This window comes from Grampus griseus (genome assembly GCF_964374135.1).
Source record: "Grampus griseus genome assembly, chromosome: 18".
Taxonomy (NCBI): Eukaryota; Metazoa; Chordata; class Mammalia; order Artiodactyla; family Delphinidae; genus Grampus; species Grampus griseus.
This window is the reverse complement of record NC_139012.1, coordinates 553,812-569,395: the sequence shown is the minus strand read 5'-3', so window position 1 is coordinate 569,395 and position 15,584 is coordinate 553,812. Positions and strand designations below refer to the sequence as shown.

General features: G+C 62.0%; 1 protein-coding gene across 3 annotated transcripts in view; it reads right to left on the bottom strand.

Annotated features, from left to right (window-relative positions):
• The window catches only part of RASA3 (RAS p21 protein activator 3), an 89,051-nt gene that overhangs the window by 19,436 nt on the left and 54,031 nt on the right, over nt 1–15,584 (bottom strand). For all 3 annotated transcript variants that reach the window (XM_082675957.1, XM_082675958.1, XM_082675959.1), the window contains exons 4-9: nt 13,176–13,270; nt 6,690–6,766; nt 3,433–3,513; nt 3,126–3,198; nt 2,471–2,547; nt 1,622–1,726 (exon numbers count right to left, since the gene is read on the bottom strand). In XM_082675957.1, coding sequence (XP_082532083.1) covers nt 1,622–1,726; nt 2,471–2,547; nt 3,126–3,198; nt 3,433–3,513; nt 6,690–6,766; nt 13,176–13,270 — 508 coding nt within the window. The remainder of the gene's footprint in view (nt 1–1,621; nt 1,727–2,470; nt 2,548–3,125; nt 3,199–3,432; nt 3,514–6,689; nt 6,767–13,175; nt 13,271–15,584) is intronic.

Here is a 15,584-nt window from a genome sequence, read left to right as displayed (position 1 = left end):
CCTGCTTAAGTCCCTCTGCCTCAGTGGCCCCAACCTGACACCCCCGCAGGGTCCCTGCACCTGGGGGGTCCCCCATCTGATACCCCCGCAGGGTCCCTGCACCTGGGGTGTCCCCCGTCTGATACCCCCGCAGGGTCCCCGCCCCTGGGGCATCCCCCATCTGACACCCCCGCAGCGTCTGCATGGGCATCCCCCATCTGACACCCCCACAGGGTCCCTGCACCTGGGGGGTCCCCCATCTGATACCCCCGCAGGGTCCCTGCACCTGGGGGGTCCACCATCTGATACCCCCGCAGGGTCCCTGCACCTGGGGGGTCCCCCATCTGACACCCACGCAGTGTCCCTGCACCTGGGGGGTCCCCCATCTGATACCCCCGCAGGGTCCCTGCACCTGGGGTGTCCCCCGTCTGACACCCCCACAGCGTCTGCATGGGCATCCCCCATCTGACAACCCCGCAGGGTCCCTGCACCTGGGGGGTCCCCCATCTGATACCCCCGCAGGGTCCCTGCACCTGGGGTGTCCCCCGTCTGATACCCCCGCAGGGTCCCCGCACCTGGGGCATCCCCCATCTGACACCCCCGCAGCGTCTGCATGGGCATCCCCCATCTGACAACCCCGCAGGGTCCCTGCACCTGGGGGGTCCCCCATCTGATACCCCCGCAGGGTCCCTGCACCTGGGGTGTCCCCCGTCTGATACCCCCGCAGGGTCCCCGCACCTGGGGCATCCCCCATCTGACACCCCCGCAGCGTCTGCATGGGCATCCCCCATCTGACACCCCCACAGGGTCCCTGCACCTGGGGGGTCCCCCATCTGATACCCCCACAGGGTCCCTGCACCTGGGGGTTCCCCCACATTGTGTACTTCGCGCTGGTCACACTGAGCCACAGACTCAGACGCTGGGGTGGGGAGCGGGAGGGTGGGGGGAACAGGTAGGACAGGGGAGGGGGTCACGAGCAGTTTAGGAAACTGCGGTGAAATAATTTACCCCTGAAGACTGACACCCGACAGCGGCCAGCCCTGAGCAGAGCCCGGGTGGAATCACCCTAAGTGCACGCCGGGGGCTGGGCTTGTGCTGCAGGGCGGGCGGCCCCGGGCACACAGGCACCCAGCGGTCCTCCTGACGCAGGCGCAGCCGGCTGCTCTGAGCGCACGTGCCGGGCGGCGCACTGCGGGCTGAGGCACTGGCCACTGGGGCCGCCCGGCACAGCCCCGTCACGAGGCCAGGCTGCTGGCTGAGCAGGGTCGCCTGGGGCACTGAATCGAGAATTCCAGTTTCCCCAGGGCACAACCCAAATTTTACCCACCCGGGTCTGCAGGCATGCAGGGCTCTGCTGTGTGGCGTGGGGTGCGGGCACCTGCCCCGCCCAAGCGTCTGCTGCGGGGCCGTGGGGAGTGAAGCCAGCCTGGGGCCGGAGCGGCCGAGACTGGCACCTGCTCCCTGTCACGCGATGTGACCTGGAAGCCCTGGTGAAAGGGAACCGGGCGCCCTGGAGACCAGGGAGGGAGACGGGGCGCAGGACGGTGGTCTCCGGGACACGCGAGGGCTTTGAGTGCGGCGGGCACGGCTGGCACGGCCCCCTTCCGTGCGGAGGCCGCTGCGGGGCCCCGGGTGCCCTCACCAGGCCTCGTGGGGGCTGGACTGCCGCAGCACCTTTAGCGGGACCCTCAGCTCCCCCAGAAACTCGTCCCCAAACTTCAGGTTGCTGGCGTTCCAGAGGTCCACCCTAGAAAACAGCAGTTGTGCGGGGTCTCTTACCGGGCGGCGAGGAGGGGCGGGGTCCCTGCGCCCCCGAGCTCTCCCCAGAGAACCCGGGGCAGGACGGGACGGGGCATGAAGGCCACACTGAGCACGGCTGGAGCGTGAGGTCGGGCAGTGCAGGCCCTTGGAGGGACAAGCCCGCCTGCCCGGAGCCCCACCCCCATGCCTGTCACTGCTCGAGGCCGGGCTTGCGGGAGGGACCCGATTCTGCCCCCTCTGAGCTTCCGAACCTCAGGCGCCTCGGGAAACCCTGACCCACAGGAAAGCGGATTTTAAGTGATGTCAAATCCGGAGAATCCCTAGGGTTCTCGTGAGCAGGGCCCATCGGACCTAATGCGGTCACCCCAGCCTCAGGCTCATGACCTGTCCCCTGACATGGGGGCGGTGCTGCGGCCAGCGCGGCAAGAGGGCTGGTGAGTCCCCCAGCGGACGCTGCGACCTGGCACAGCGAGGCCCCCAGCAGCAGCGGGACCGCGAGCCAGGCCGGGCCTTGCACACGCAGAGGGGCTCGGAGCCTCCGCCCTTCAAGCCGGCGGAAGATACTGCAAAGCGAACACACGCCACCTTTGCCCTTTCGCCACCACCCAACATCCTCGCGTTAAAATAATCCAGAAAACGGAAGTTCCTTTCCATCCACTCCCCAATGTTGGAGGAAGTCAGGCCGCCCCGCCGAGCCGGAACCTCGACCCCGAGCGCCTCCTGCGCTCACCGGATTTCCAGCTTGTCCACGTCCTCCTCCTCGAAGTCGAAGTGGGACTTGCGGTTGTAGCTGCAGGGCCTGGTCACCTGGGGGCCGGAGGGAGAGCGTCAGGCCTCTGCTGCCCCTGGCTGCCCGCTCTCCCTGCGCTGGGAGCCAGGCCCCCTCGCGCTCATCTGTGCCGGCCCTTGCGGGGCGAGAACGGCCACCTGCGCGTCACCGGGGCCGCGGCCCCCACGCCGCCGTCCTGCTGGTGGTTCGCGTTCTGAGGGGCAGCCGGGGGCTCTCATCTGCATGCACTTCCCCTTCTGCCTTAAGACCCTCACTACTTCCGGTGAAACAAGCCTCCCTCCACTGCTCAGGGAAGACTGGGTGGGGCGGGCAAAACCCAAGAAACCCCAAACCAAACCAACCAAACAAAAAATCAATGTCTTGATAATCTGGCAAGTATTAATCTGTCAGCATTCAACCCAAAACCGGGTCATGCTGGAAGCAACAAACAGCCTTTCTGCCCAGGGAAGGAAGGACAGTTCCTAGGAATTCGAGCTGCAGGGCAGGAGGGGGTCTTCACGTGGGGGGACAGCACCCCAGAACTCTCAGAAGCGACTGGTCTTTGTGCCAAAGACCCTGTGCGCTTCAACTGCATTTGTGCCACTGAAACACCAACCTCAAAGTAAAACACTTCGTCAAACTGGGGGTTGTTTGTCTTCTTTTTCACTTTTGTCTTCTTTGCTTCCGACCTGTAATCGAGGGGGAAAGATCGGGGTGGAAAACAAACACTGTTGACGCCGAATCTCTCCTCTGCGGCTGGGCCACCCAGCACGCACGTCACGTGGCCTACGGGCGTGTCTGTTTGTCTCTAACCCCAGATGGTATGCAAATCAGGGCCCTTTACTGAGCCAAAGATACCCCACGGGGGGGGGGGGGGATCCGACCTTGCCCTCCCCCCCTCCCCCAGCCGAGGCTGTACTTGCCTGCACGGTCCCGCCAGCGTCACCGTGGCGTAGGGGTCACACTGCCCATTCACGATGGGGAGGCCCTGGCACTCGAGGATGCTGAGGAAAGAAGTGGGAGGTCAGGAGGGGACCCAAGGCCAGTGGGCCATCTCTCGAGGCCACCCTGGGGTCCGGGAGGGCAGCTGTCTCAACAGCTCTCAGGCCAAGAGCTCCGAGTCCCTGCAAAGTGCTTCCCAGGGGCTCCCGTCTAATAAACAGAGATGGACGCGCTGGTCAGCAGTCATGAGACATCTGGAGGCAGGAGAAGGTGTGCGTGCAACCAGGGAAAAGGGAAAAGCAGCCCGGCTGCGGATGACACGTTGCTGGTGTCGACTGCAGAAAAACGCACAACAAATAATGTTGAGACTTGTTTTATTTGGTGGACTTTCTGAGGACTTAAGCCCGGGACGCAGCCTCTCAGAAGGCTCGGAGGGACTCCCCTGAAGAGGTCGGGGGGAGCCAGGGTATACAGGAGCTTCTGCAACAAAGACCAGGTAGTCGGAACATCAAAAGATTACTGTTAATGAAAGAAAACCCGACATCTCCAGTTAAGGAATGTAGCGCTTCTCCATGTGCGGTGAGGTACGGGAGTCTGGGCTCACTGGAATCGTTCCTTTGACGTGCACCTCAGCTCTCTGGGGCCGCGTCCTGTGCCTTCCCAGACGGAGTCCCCTCAGGGGCGCCGTGGGGGCAGCTGCAGTGGCTGCAGGCTTGGGGGCCGCAACACCCTGTCTCCTGATCCCGCAGCTGACATTCTTCGTCCACAGTGGAGATTTCCTGAGCGAAGCCCCTGCCCTCCCTTCCTGGGAGCTCGAGAGAGGTCGGCCCCCCCGGCCTGCCAGGTGGGAACTGTGGTGAAGTCTGTGTTACCGGTGGGGACCTGAGGGCCTGGCACCCCAGGGGCTTAGAGCCCTAGGCCGGGCGCTGCCTGCAACGCACCTCTCGGGCCGGGAGACCCCGTCTCAGGCTTCACTCTGCCGACCGCCCCGGTGCCTGGCCCCCTTTGGGTTCTGGACCGCAGTCACTCCAGCTCTTGGACCGCCCTCGTCACTCCTGCGCCTGTCACCCTGGGCTGTCGCTGGACAGCTCCTGCTCCTGCTTCTGGCTGGACACTGGGCGCTGTGAACTTCACGTCGCTGGTGCCCGGATTCTGGGCTCATCCGTGCCGTCAGTGGTCGGGGTCTCTTGTCTGGAGAGCAATTCTCGTCTGCGGCTCTGTCCGGGAGGCGTCAGCAGCCTTGTTCGGGGACAGCGCGGCCCGACCGCCCGGTGTGGCCCCTGGAGTCCGTGCTGAGGGTCGGAGTGAGTGCAGGCGCTCCACTGGGCTGGTGGAAACTCGAATGACCCCCAGCTCTATGGCCCCGTCGTCCCTTTGCCCCCTCGCCTACCCGGCCCTGAGGGACTCCACCTTGCTCGTTGGCGCAGGTCTGGGGAGTGCCACGAGGTCCCCTCCCCTGCAGAACGTGCCCATGGTGGCCTTGACGCCCCAGCTCCCATTGCCTAACCCGCCTTGGGCCCTGCTGGGGACGCCCTGCTGGCCATGTCGCCGATGCACCTCCAGGACGAAAGCTGGCCTGCGGCGACCTTGTTTGTTTCCCCACTTGGGGGCCAATCGCCCTCCGCCCGCACGGCTGGCTCACACGGTGTCGGCTCCTTAGTCCTCTGTGGCGGGAGAGGGGTGAGGCCCCCTGTCCCGTCCTGGCCGGAAGCAGAGCCCTAACCCACACTTGGATGCGAGGATCTGCGTGCCCTGCCTCCTCGCTCACTCCTGCACGCCAGCTGGCCCGGGCGGCTGCCGCCCCTTGGGAGCCTGGTGGTCCTGACGCGTTACGGGGCCTCTTCTCTCGGGCTGAGGGCCCGTCTCCTCCGTTCCTGCTCCCTGGAGTGTGTGGCCCCTTCTCTCTCCATTTCTCCACCACTGTGTTCCGCCCCGCTACACAGGCTGGCCCTCAGGGACTTTAGTGAATCTTTTCAACTCTTTCTCCTTTCACTCTTCTTTCTGGAGTTTCTGCACTTCTCTCCCTGCTATAACCTGGTCTTGGGTCATCTTCCTCCCTCTGTGAACTAACTCGTCACTAAACAAGTATCTTCGGGCACATTTCCAGGGACAGGCACAGAACCCTGAGCCAGCCGAGAGCTTGTACAAGGGGCTGACACCCTGAGAAGCCCCCGGGGGCTCGGGGTCCTGGCAGCCAGAGGGACAGCGGGTGGGTCACGCATGGGAGGAACACACAGGGCGACCCGTCGGGTGGGCAGGTGGGAAGAGGTCTCAGGACAAGACCGACCCGCCCTCAGTTGGGGGGCTGCTGCCTCTGGGGCTGGAAGCATGAGAAGGGGCTCACTCGTCCCCTCCCTGCACCAAAGCCCAGAGTTCAAGGCAAATGCATTTTTATCACATTCAGCTGTTGATCAGGAAGGTTGGGACAGTGGTGCATTTTGGATCCGCAGAGATAACGGTTTTCCCGGCAGCAGCTCAGACAGGGGGAGCAGTTCTTCCCGCAGCTGGCGTCTTGGGGAAGCGCTGCCAGATGAAGGGCAGCAGCCGCCCGTCAACGTCACTGCCACTCCTCACAGACCACCGTGAGGAAGGCGCTAACCAACACGCTGACTGGCCCCAACTGCAGTTACACATCCCGGAGAAAAAGAAAAACTGACACGCTGACACCTGGATGCAAAACGCACAACAGGAAAACAGGTGTCATGGGCACATCGCACCCTCCTCCCTCAGACGTCACTTCACCAGCTGCACACCCTGGGGGTCACGGCTCAGCTGTACAGTCTGGGGGTCACGGCTGCTTGCATCACATCCGAGCAGAGCCTATTTCACTGGAAAAGGTATATTCACACCCCAGGCATTTGTCTAAGCCGCTCCCATACACACACGTGCACACTCACACTCACACCTGCACACACTCACATGTGCACACTCAGCAAGCATACAGGGTAGAAGGAGCTCCGATTTCGGGGTCGAGGTCTGAGGTCAGGCCCCAGTTCTGCCCCCATCTCACCGTTTCCACAACCCCAGCCTCTTTGCCTAAACGTCGCCCTGAGTAACTGGTTATTTGCAAAAGCCAAACGCGTCACCTCCAGGGTGAGCAAGGATGTTAAGAAAGTCGTCTGGGGAATGCCCAAGTCTGGGACTCCTGAGTCATTTGTTTATAAAGCATGGGCCGCCCCGCGCCCTGGGGTTAGACAGCCCTGGGCAGACAGGCCGTGGCGGCCGTCCCGCGTCTTACCGCGTGGCTAGCTTGTGGCAGACGACACCCGAGTCGGTGATGACCTCACTCAGCCTCAGCGCCAGGTGGACCTTGCCCTGAAAGTGACAATGACAGGGGGTCACGGGGGGCCACAAGCAGCGGGAGCTCTTGGGCTCCGATCACAGGCTGGTGACACGTGACCCTGCGTGGCATCCACACGTGTCCAGCCGCCCGGCTCAGAGCCCAGAGAGTTAAAGAAGCTTCCAGCCCATCGGGCACGACGCTGACAGCAGGCACTGTTTCAGAAGAAAGCAAAGGAAAAGGTACTGGAGGGAGCAGCGTCCCAAATGGGCCTGACTGTCTGCTCTGGGCTGTGTTCGCTCATGTGCCGCAGGCCCCGGGCAGGCGTGGCCAGCTCTGCCCAGGCGTCTCGGTGCTTTTGCGTCTGCGCCAGGCAGGGTCGGAGGCCAGGAACCTCAGCCCTGCTCTTTAGGAAGGAAGCGGACGCTCACGCGCGCTCTGGGAGGAGGGGCAGAGCAGCTGGGGTAATGGAGCAGCTGCGGCTGTGCTTCCACCCGTCTGGCTGTGCAAAGGGCGCCGGCTGAGGACGGCGAGTGGGCGGGGCGGACATGGCCAGGGCATCATGAGGGCCACGAGGAGCAGCGGGGAGACGAGCTCCCGAAAAGTCCACCAGGAAGATGCATGATGTGCGTGTTTCCGTGAGCGAGCGTTCGGTTAAACTAAACTGACTTTCCTTAGACACGGAGGTGAACTGGATCCATTGTCTCTAAGGTCCTTTCCAGCTGAAACCCCCGGACCCTGCAGCCTGGGAAGAGCCTGTGAGGGCCGCCACGTCTCAGGAGAGCCCAGGACGCGGTGGGGACGGCTCACCAGCTGGGGGGTCAGTGTGGGGCGCTCAGCCCCGACAGTCGCCCACTGCAGCGCGGGACCCCGAGCCCACGCGGGAGCATCCGGCGCTCCGGGCTGTCGGCACGGGGCGTGTGCAGACCTGGCCAGCAGCTCCTGGGCCCGGGATCCTTGCTGCTCCTTCCGCCCCAGGGAAGCCCGCTCCAACCGCGGCCAGACCTTCCCACCTGCTGCTTCTAAGCTTGACCGGAGCCACCAGAGAAGTGTTTCGACAAAATGGCGGCAGCACCGATTGTGAGAAAGGGAGAGGCTGGACCCGGACACGCAGCCTGAGGATGGGGGCGCGGGGAGCACCCCCAGCTAGAGCCCCGCCGCCAGACAAGAGAAAATAAACAAGAAACCAGGGTCTGGCCATGAGAAGGGTCAAGGGCGATACCTCCATCACCCCAGGCCCTCTTGTCTCCTACACACCTCTCGGGCCCCGCACTGGCAGGTGACACGAGCTCCCCATGATAGCGTCTCCCACTCAGAGCAAACCAGCTCTGGGATCGCGAGCTTGGAAGCGAGCAGGTGCCCCGGGCCGCAGCAGCGTGGTGGTGGTGGTGGGGGGGCCGGCCTCACGCACCAGACACCTCGCCCACGACACTGACACGGGCTCCCGACGACACGGACGCTGCCCTGTGGGAGCCCAGGCCGTGGGCGGCGCTCACGGCCGCACACGCGTCCAGGCCCCCCGGCCGCGGGCAGGGCTAGGTGCCGCCTTCCCGGCCTTGCCCTCACCTGCGGGCAGGCAACCCGCGACAAGTCCCGCGAGGTGGGACGAGCCCGCAGGCGTCACAGCCGCGCGGCCCGGGTGACACCAGCATCCCGACCCAGAGTCACGTCTGTATCTGCGGAGGCTCCGACAGGGCCCGCCCCTCGCGGGGACGCACTCGCCTAGAGCAGCAGCTCTTCCCACAGCGGCTCGGGGCGTCCGCCCGAGCGCCCTCCACCCGCCAGGCGCGGACACAGGGTCCACGGCGCACCGCAACCCTCGCACGTGGCAGGCTGGTCCGACAGCGAATCCTTGAGGCCGGTAACTGGGGTGGCAGTGGCGGGGGGTGGGTGGCCTCCCTGTGCGGGTGGAAGAAACAAAGTCCCCAAAGGCCAGTGGCGCATCCTGAGCGACCCCACCCTCAGCACTGTCCCCCAGCGGGCACCGCCGTCCTTACAATCGAACAAGAAAGACTGACGGCCTGGAAACCAGCCCCGCAGGAAGCTCAGCTGTCACTGGTGGCCCGGTCAGCCTGCTGTCCTTCGTCGCACCCCAGGTGCACGGGCGCCCGCTCTGAGGCCGACGGTGGGCCACGGCCCCTCAGACCGACGCACCCCCAGTGGGGGACGGGCGCGGGCTGTGACCGTTGGCGCTCCTCTCCTGGGGCAGCGCGTCCTCCAGGAGGGGCAGTGCTGTCAGCCGACTCGTGCTGTTACAGTTCGGGGGCTTTGGGGGAGGGGGGTATGAGGTAAATAAAACACAAACACACACATCTCGGAGAGAAACCCCTGCAGAACCACCCAGGATCTGCAGCTCGGAAGTTCACACCCATCCTCACTGCACAAACAATCCCACCGCAAACACCAACGCCCGGGGTGGTGCGGGCCACACCCTGCACAGGGCAGGCAGGAAGTGTGGTTTCCCAGGCTCGGCCTCTGCAGGGCACGCGACCTTCCATGGACGCACAGCTACACACGCAACTTCCCCTCCGCTTGTTCTGACCCCAGCGGGAGCCCTCTCCCCAGGGAGGCGGTCACAGGCCCACCTGGCAGGCTGAGGGCAGAGGTGGCCATGCCTCCCATAGGGGCTGGAACCCCGGAGGGGGGTCCAGCTGAATCGTGCTCGTTAACAATTAGCCCAGGCAGGACGTGCTGAGACTTGGCCGGAGTTCCCGCATTAACGTTGGTGTATGAGACGAGAAGAGAAACCTTAGGACAGAGCACTGAGAATGCTGACTTCATAGTCGTTCCCAGTCTCATTTAAGGAGAATAAGGATAAGAAGTTGTTTAAAAAAACAGCTGGGACTGAACAGCATCACCCACCCTCACGGAACATCCACTGGGATCGACCGACCTGGCCTTAAACACGTCAGCAAGTCTAGGAAAATAAAAATTACATCACAGCTGCTCTCAGACCGCAGTGGAAATTAAACTAGAACTCAGTGACAGAGAGATAGCTAGAAAATCCCCAAATGTGTGGAGGTTAAAGAACACACTTCCAAATAACAAGCAGGCCACAGAAGAAGTTTCAGGAGAAACTGAAAAATACTTTGAATTCATTTCTTTTCATAAGTGAAAATGAAATAAAACATCAAAATTTGTGACATGCAGCAAAAGCAATGCTTAGAGGGAAATTTAAAGCAGTGAATGCATATATTGGGAAAGACGAAAGGCAAAAATCAATAATGTAAGTTTCTAACCTTAGGAAGCTAGAAAAAGAAGAGCAAATTAAATCCAAAGTGAGCAGGAAAGAAATAATAAAAGCTAGAGCAGAAATCAATGAAAATGGAAACTGGAAATCAATACAGAAAATAAACAAACCAAATCTGCTTTTTTGAAAAGATCAATAAAATTGGTAAAGTTCTAGCTAAGAAAAACCAGAAATGAAAGCAGGGCCGTCACTCCTGGCTGCAGAAAACCAGCAGTGGTTCCGACAGGGGATCCGAAACGTCACCCACCTGTCAGCCAGGGGGGCCCAGAGCCCAGGGTGGACCCCACTGTAAGCCGGGGGCTTCAGCGAATATAAGGTGTCAGCCATAGCAAATGCACCCAGGACGCTAGCAATGGTTGGGGGAGGAGTACACGGGATTCTTCATACACTCGCCTCAACTTTTCTGCAGAGATAAAACTGCTCGAAAAATAAAGTTTATTAATTACGAGAGAAAAGCACTGGTGTTTCCTGTGCAATTTTCTCAGGAAGGCGTCGGTCCCTGGTCTGCAGGGCCCGTGGCTGCAGGCAGGGGCCCAGCAGCACACAAGCCATCACTGCCCCGTCCTCATTCTGCACAGGGCCTGCGAGGCCGGGCGGAGGTCCGCGCAGAGCAAACGCAGGCGCAGGCGACTGAGTGCTGGACCTGCAGCCCCGCTGGAGCTGAGAGCATCGGGAAGGGGCAGGGACGCGAGGGCGACCAAGGGAAGCAGCCACGTCCTCAAGGGGAGGCGCGGGCCACCCCATCCTCTCCTTCTGACACCCCCGAACCTTAGAAAGACTCGGGTCCTCGCAGGTGTATGGCTGCAGGCGCTGACTGTTGGGGAGATCCTCAGACAGGACGGCAGACACACAGAGGACGTTCCCAGGGCGTCCACTATGAGGCCAGAGTTACTGCCCTGTCGCTAAAGGTGCAAGAGGAGGCCACGGGCTGGGGGGCTGCGGCTCTGCTGGGGCAGCCCCCCTGCCTCTGCCTTTTCGGAACATGTGCTCCAAGAACAAGTTTCACAGAAGCCGCTCAATGCAGAGCTCGCGGCTGCTGGCGTCCTTGGAGGATCGGCAGGGGCCCTCGCGGACGTGAGCGTGCATCTGGCCACCCTGCCTGGCGCGGACCACGGGTAGGGCCGTCCCTGCTGACCGCCTCATCCAGAAGGTGCCCGGCCGGGGACAGGGAAGGAGCAGAGCGACGGGTCCTTTTTAATGAAGTGATTGAGCAGAGGCCTTAACAAGCATCGGCTCCAGAGGGAAGCCAGACGTCCCTTCACTCCTCTCTTCCCCCAGTGCCATGACTTGCTGGTCTCTCGTGGGCCCCGGCTTTGTGACATTCCCTTTCTGCTGTCTTTGTGAATCGCTGAGCAGATAGCTGGAGAAACCGTATGTGTCCCCTGACCTTCGTGGCTGCAGGTGTGTAACTGCCCCTTTAAAGGCTGCTGCCCTGGCACCTGACAGGTCCCCTCTGGAGAGCACTTGCTCGGTGCCTGGAACTCAGCGGCCGCCACCGCCCAGTCCCGCTTCCGTGGAATCACCAATGGGTCGGGACCCATGTCACGGGGACCATCAGGGAATGGCCCGGACGTCCTCAGGCTGCAGGTGGACACACGTGTCACGTTCCCAAGGCTGCGGTGACCCAGCGGCTCTGGATCTGGACAGTGGTGGTTACACAACCACACGTGTGAAACGCACCCACGGGGACATGCAGGCACACGCGGGGCTGGTGCGACCTGAATGGAGTCGGGGACCCGGTACCAGTTACGCGGATGTCACTGTGCGGGACCCGGGAAGGGACATGGCCCTGCTCCTATGTTTAGTCTTTGAGTGTAAACAGAACACACGGCTTGCTAACCATCATTCCCTGTGCAGTGTTTCCTGTGGCTTCCTATGACCCTGTAACCATTTCAAAATTAAAAGTTGGTTTTTTTTTTTTTAAAGGCAAGAAAAAGGAAAAGCTACACTTGCCAACAAAACAGAACTTAAATCTGGGCCCATCGCGGCCACAGGCAGAATCTCTCAAGAACGACGGCGATGGAGGCAGGCGGGGCCCAGGCGTAAAGCACACACGGCACAGGGGTCCGGAAACTTCTTCCTAAGGAGGCGATTTCCTGGTCACCTGAGCAGCAGTGGCCGCTGTCCTCCTGGATCTGGGGCTCTGTGACTAGTTCTGAGCAGCCCCCCAATTTCCACAGCACGTGTGGGCCCCTCGGTCGGAATTAACTGAGCGTGAAGCACCCTTACGATGCCCCTCGGCCTGGGCCTCTCAACGCGTCCCTCTGGCTGCCTCTTTGTCGCAGTTTGAGCATCGGCCCCGGTGGCCACCAGGGGCCTCGGCAGTGGACACCCTGAGCCGCCGATGTGCAGTTCCAAGCCCGGGCAAGGCCCCAGGTCCACGAGGAGGCGTGCTGACGCTGGGCCGGGAGCCCGGGGAAGGCCTCGCGAGGTGCCCACTTGGGGATTTTGTCTGCGACACCTGCTGTTTGACCCTGCTGTTCACAAAACCCCGCTTTACAGGGGAGGAAACCGAGGCTCAGAGAGCACCAGAGCCACACACTCTGCTGAGCTCAGAGCAGGCCTGGCTCGGCGCAGGCCCCGGAATTCCAGGCATGGCCCGGGCTCGGGGACGGGCTTGACCGGAAACTCATGCCAGGGTCACCAGAGAAGACAAGATGCAGGCGGCCCCCCCGACGGGCGTCTCCTGGACCCTGGGCATGGGGAGCGGCCCAGCTGGGGGAGAAACCCCCAGTCCCGGGGTGGGGGCACCTTGCACCGGTCAAGGGGTCACTTCCAGTTAACACATCGCCAGGGCACTGGGTGAGCCCCAGGGACGCTCAGGCCAGGGGACGTCATCACTCCGGTCACTCCCTTCAGCTCCAGCCCCGCCTTGCTGAGGGCAGGGAGCCCAGAACACACATGGGCACCTCCAGTGGGCAAGGCCCACAGCCTTACGTCTTCTCACCTATTCTCTCTTTACCTTCAGTTACGCGTTGCATTCTTTCGCGTGTTACATTTTTTAAGCTGCACGACTAAGTCCGACAGTAACCGATGGAACCAACCTAATGCATGAGCCCAGGAGGACATACGCAGGGGACAGCTTGCTACGCCTCACTCCCTCTGAAGACCAGAGTCCAGCGTCTATGTCTCTAGCCACAATCAGGCCTCCTCCGCCAAGGCCCCCATGTCCCACGGGCTCCGCGAGGCCTCACCTGCACCTCGGAGTCGGCGTCCACGTGCTGCAGCTGGAACCACGTGTCCCGGTTGTGGTACTTCTGCAGGTCTTCCTTCCGGATGGCCACCTTCCCTGGAAGATCAATGCAGAGGAGACCAGTCACGAGGGCACCAACCCACCCACCCAGCAGGGCTGGGAGCAGTCTCCACTACCTCTGCCAGTCACTCCAGATGGGAAATCCAGAACAGATCATCGGGAAAGAGACGACGCAGTAAGAGCAACAGACGCCACTTTGCATCTCGGAGGTGCCACGTCCACCCTGAGCAGAGCCCGTCCCGAGGTCACTGCCACAGTGTCCACAGCCTGGGCGTGGATGGGAGCCTCTCCCCGCTACCCAGGCTGCGGGAGATGAGGGCACCTGGCGCAGACCCTACAGATCAGGGAGCGGCTACGCCAGGTGCACTGCTCAGGGCCCGGAGGGCGGCGTGTGGGATGGGGTGAGGCAGCAGGCACCCCGGGCAGCCACGTCCCGGCCATCCCCTGCCCCGATGCCCGAGCTGCAGAGCGAGGCAGGGCGGCGTCTGCCAGGAGGGCTTTGCTGCAGAGTCCCTGGAAGTACGCGTGTGCCCGTATGAGCTGTGGCTTAGAATTCACGTGTGCGCATGTCTAGCTCACAGGCAACGCGCACAGCCGGCTCACACAGAGTGTGCACATGCGTGTGCGTGCACATCTAGCTTATGTAGCATGTGTGCACACGTGTTCCTGTCGGGCCCGTGGAATGAGCCGGGTTATCGCCTGCTTGGGTCTATGAATCAGTGTCTCTCAAAGTGTAATCACAGGCCACCTGCATCAAAACAGCTGGAGAGTTTCCTGAATGCAAGTTCCCCGGCCCCATCCTGCGTGAGAAAACAATCTCCGGGGTGGGGCCCTGGAATCTTCGTTTTCGCGAGGTCCCCAGGGAACTTCTGTGGGTCCCAAAGTTTAAGGACGTCTGCGCTCAATAGTTTTACATTCCTGACATGGGCTTGGTACTTAGGAGCTAGAATTTCAACGAAAATACACATGTAAACATACGTGTGTGATGTACATCACTGACATAGATTTACAGTATTTAAATATCCATCTACCACCGTCATGCGTCGTTCATTCACCTTGTTTATTCCAAAGACGTACGTGGCGGCCAGCAAGCACCCACCCCACCGCTCAGGAGGGCAGAGGACGCCGGGCACTGGCTGTCCTCCTGTCCCCACACCCCGTGGCCTCGGGCACGGGGACCACGCTGTCCACCAGGATAGGGAGGTCGGGTGCTTGCCCACGTGAGCATCCCTGCGCACACGTGTATATGCGTGCAATACACGCGTACACACACATAATGTCTTACGTACACTGTACATCACACACGGAAATAGGAACGATAAAGGACAACATAAAAGGAAACATTTTTGAAGTTCAGGTGTTCCTGGCGTACAGCCCAGGACACACTGCCTAACTCGGGATCGCAGTCCAGTTACCAAAGGAGACGTTTTGGGCCCCTGGCGCCGTCTCACCCCGTGTCATCTGCTGCTTGGGACGCTCCCCAGGCCCCTGCGGCCACCCTGCAGAGCCCCGAGCTGGCTGGCCCACGCTGCCCTCACCCAGGACGCAGAGTCCTCTCCGCAAAGGGACTGCTTTCCGTTTCCTGTTTCTTCAAAGACTTGTGCTTCTGAGGAGAAGCACCCGGTGGCCTCACAGCGGGGCCGGATGCCCCAGCTGATCCTGGGGTTGCCCACACATGCTGCCCGCCAGCCCCTTGCATCCTCCCCTCACGTCGCCCTGTAGCAACCCCGGCACGAGGCGGCGGGTGCTGGTCACAGACGTGGCAGGCGTCCCGCCCATGGGCTTCGGGCCTCGTCGCTGCAGCTCTGCCCTCTGTGCTTCTCCTACCACTTCTTCTCCCCAAACGCCCCCGTCCCACGAGGCCCTCCTGTGATGTCACCTCCTCTCCGGCCTCCCCTGGGGCCCGCAGGGCAGCCTCCACTCTGCTCCCAGGGGCTCACACGAGGCCTCGCTGGGGCCCAGCCACCTGCTGGTTGGTAGGCTTAAGGGAAAGGACACTCTGCAGTTGGCTCCTGGGGGAGCTCAGACCATCACCCAATGTACACGCGGCGCGTCTCGAGGTGAGCGAGAGGTGAGGGCGGCTCAGACATGAGGAGGGGGCGTCGGCCCAGAGGCCCGTGCACGCACCCCGCCAGGCAGCCTCCATGGTCCCTTCCAGCGCGCGGTGCCCCAGGAGCCTGCACCCCTCGCCTCCTCTGAATGTGCTGGCCCTTTGCTAAGATGCACTGCGGGCCCACGTGTCGCCAGCGCCCAGCTACTCGACGCTGAGGTTCCACCCGAGACGTGCGTTTGAAAGGCGTTAGAAATGCCTGCTTCTCTCGTTAGCCCATCTTCCGTCTAGGGGTCCAGC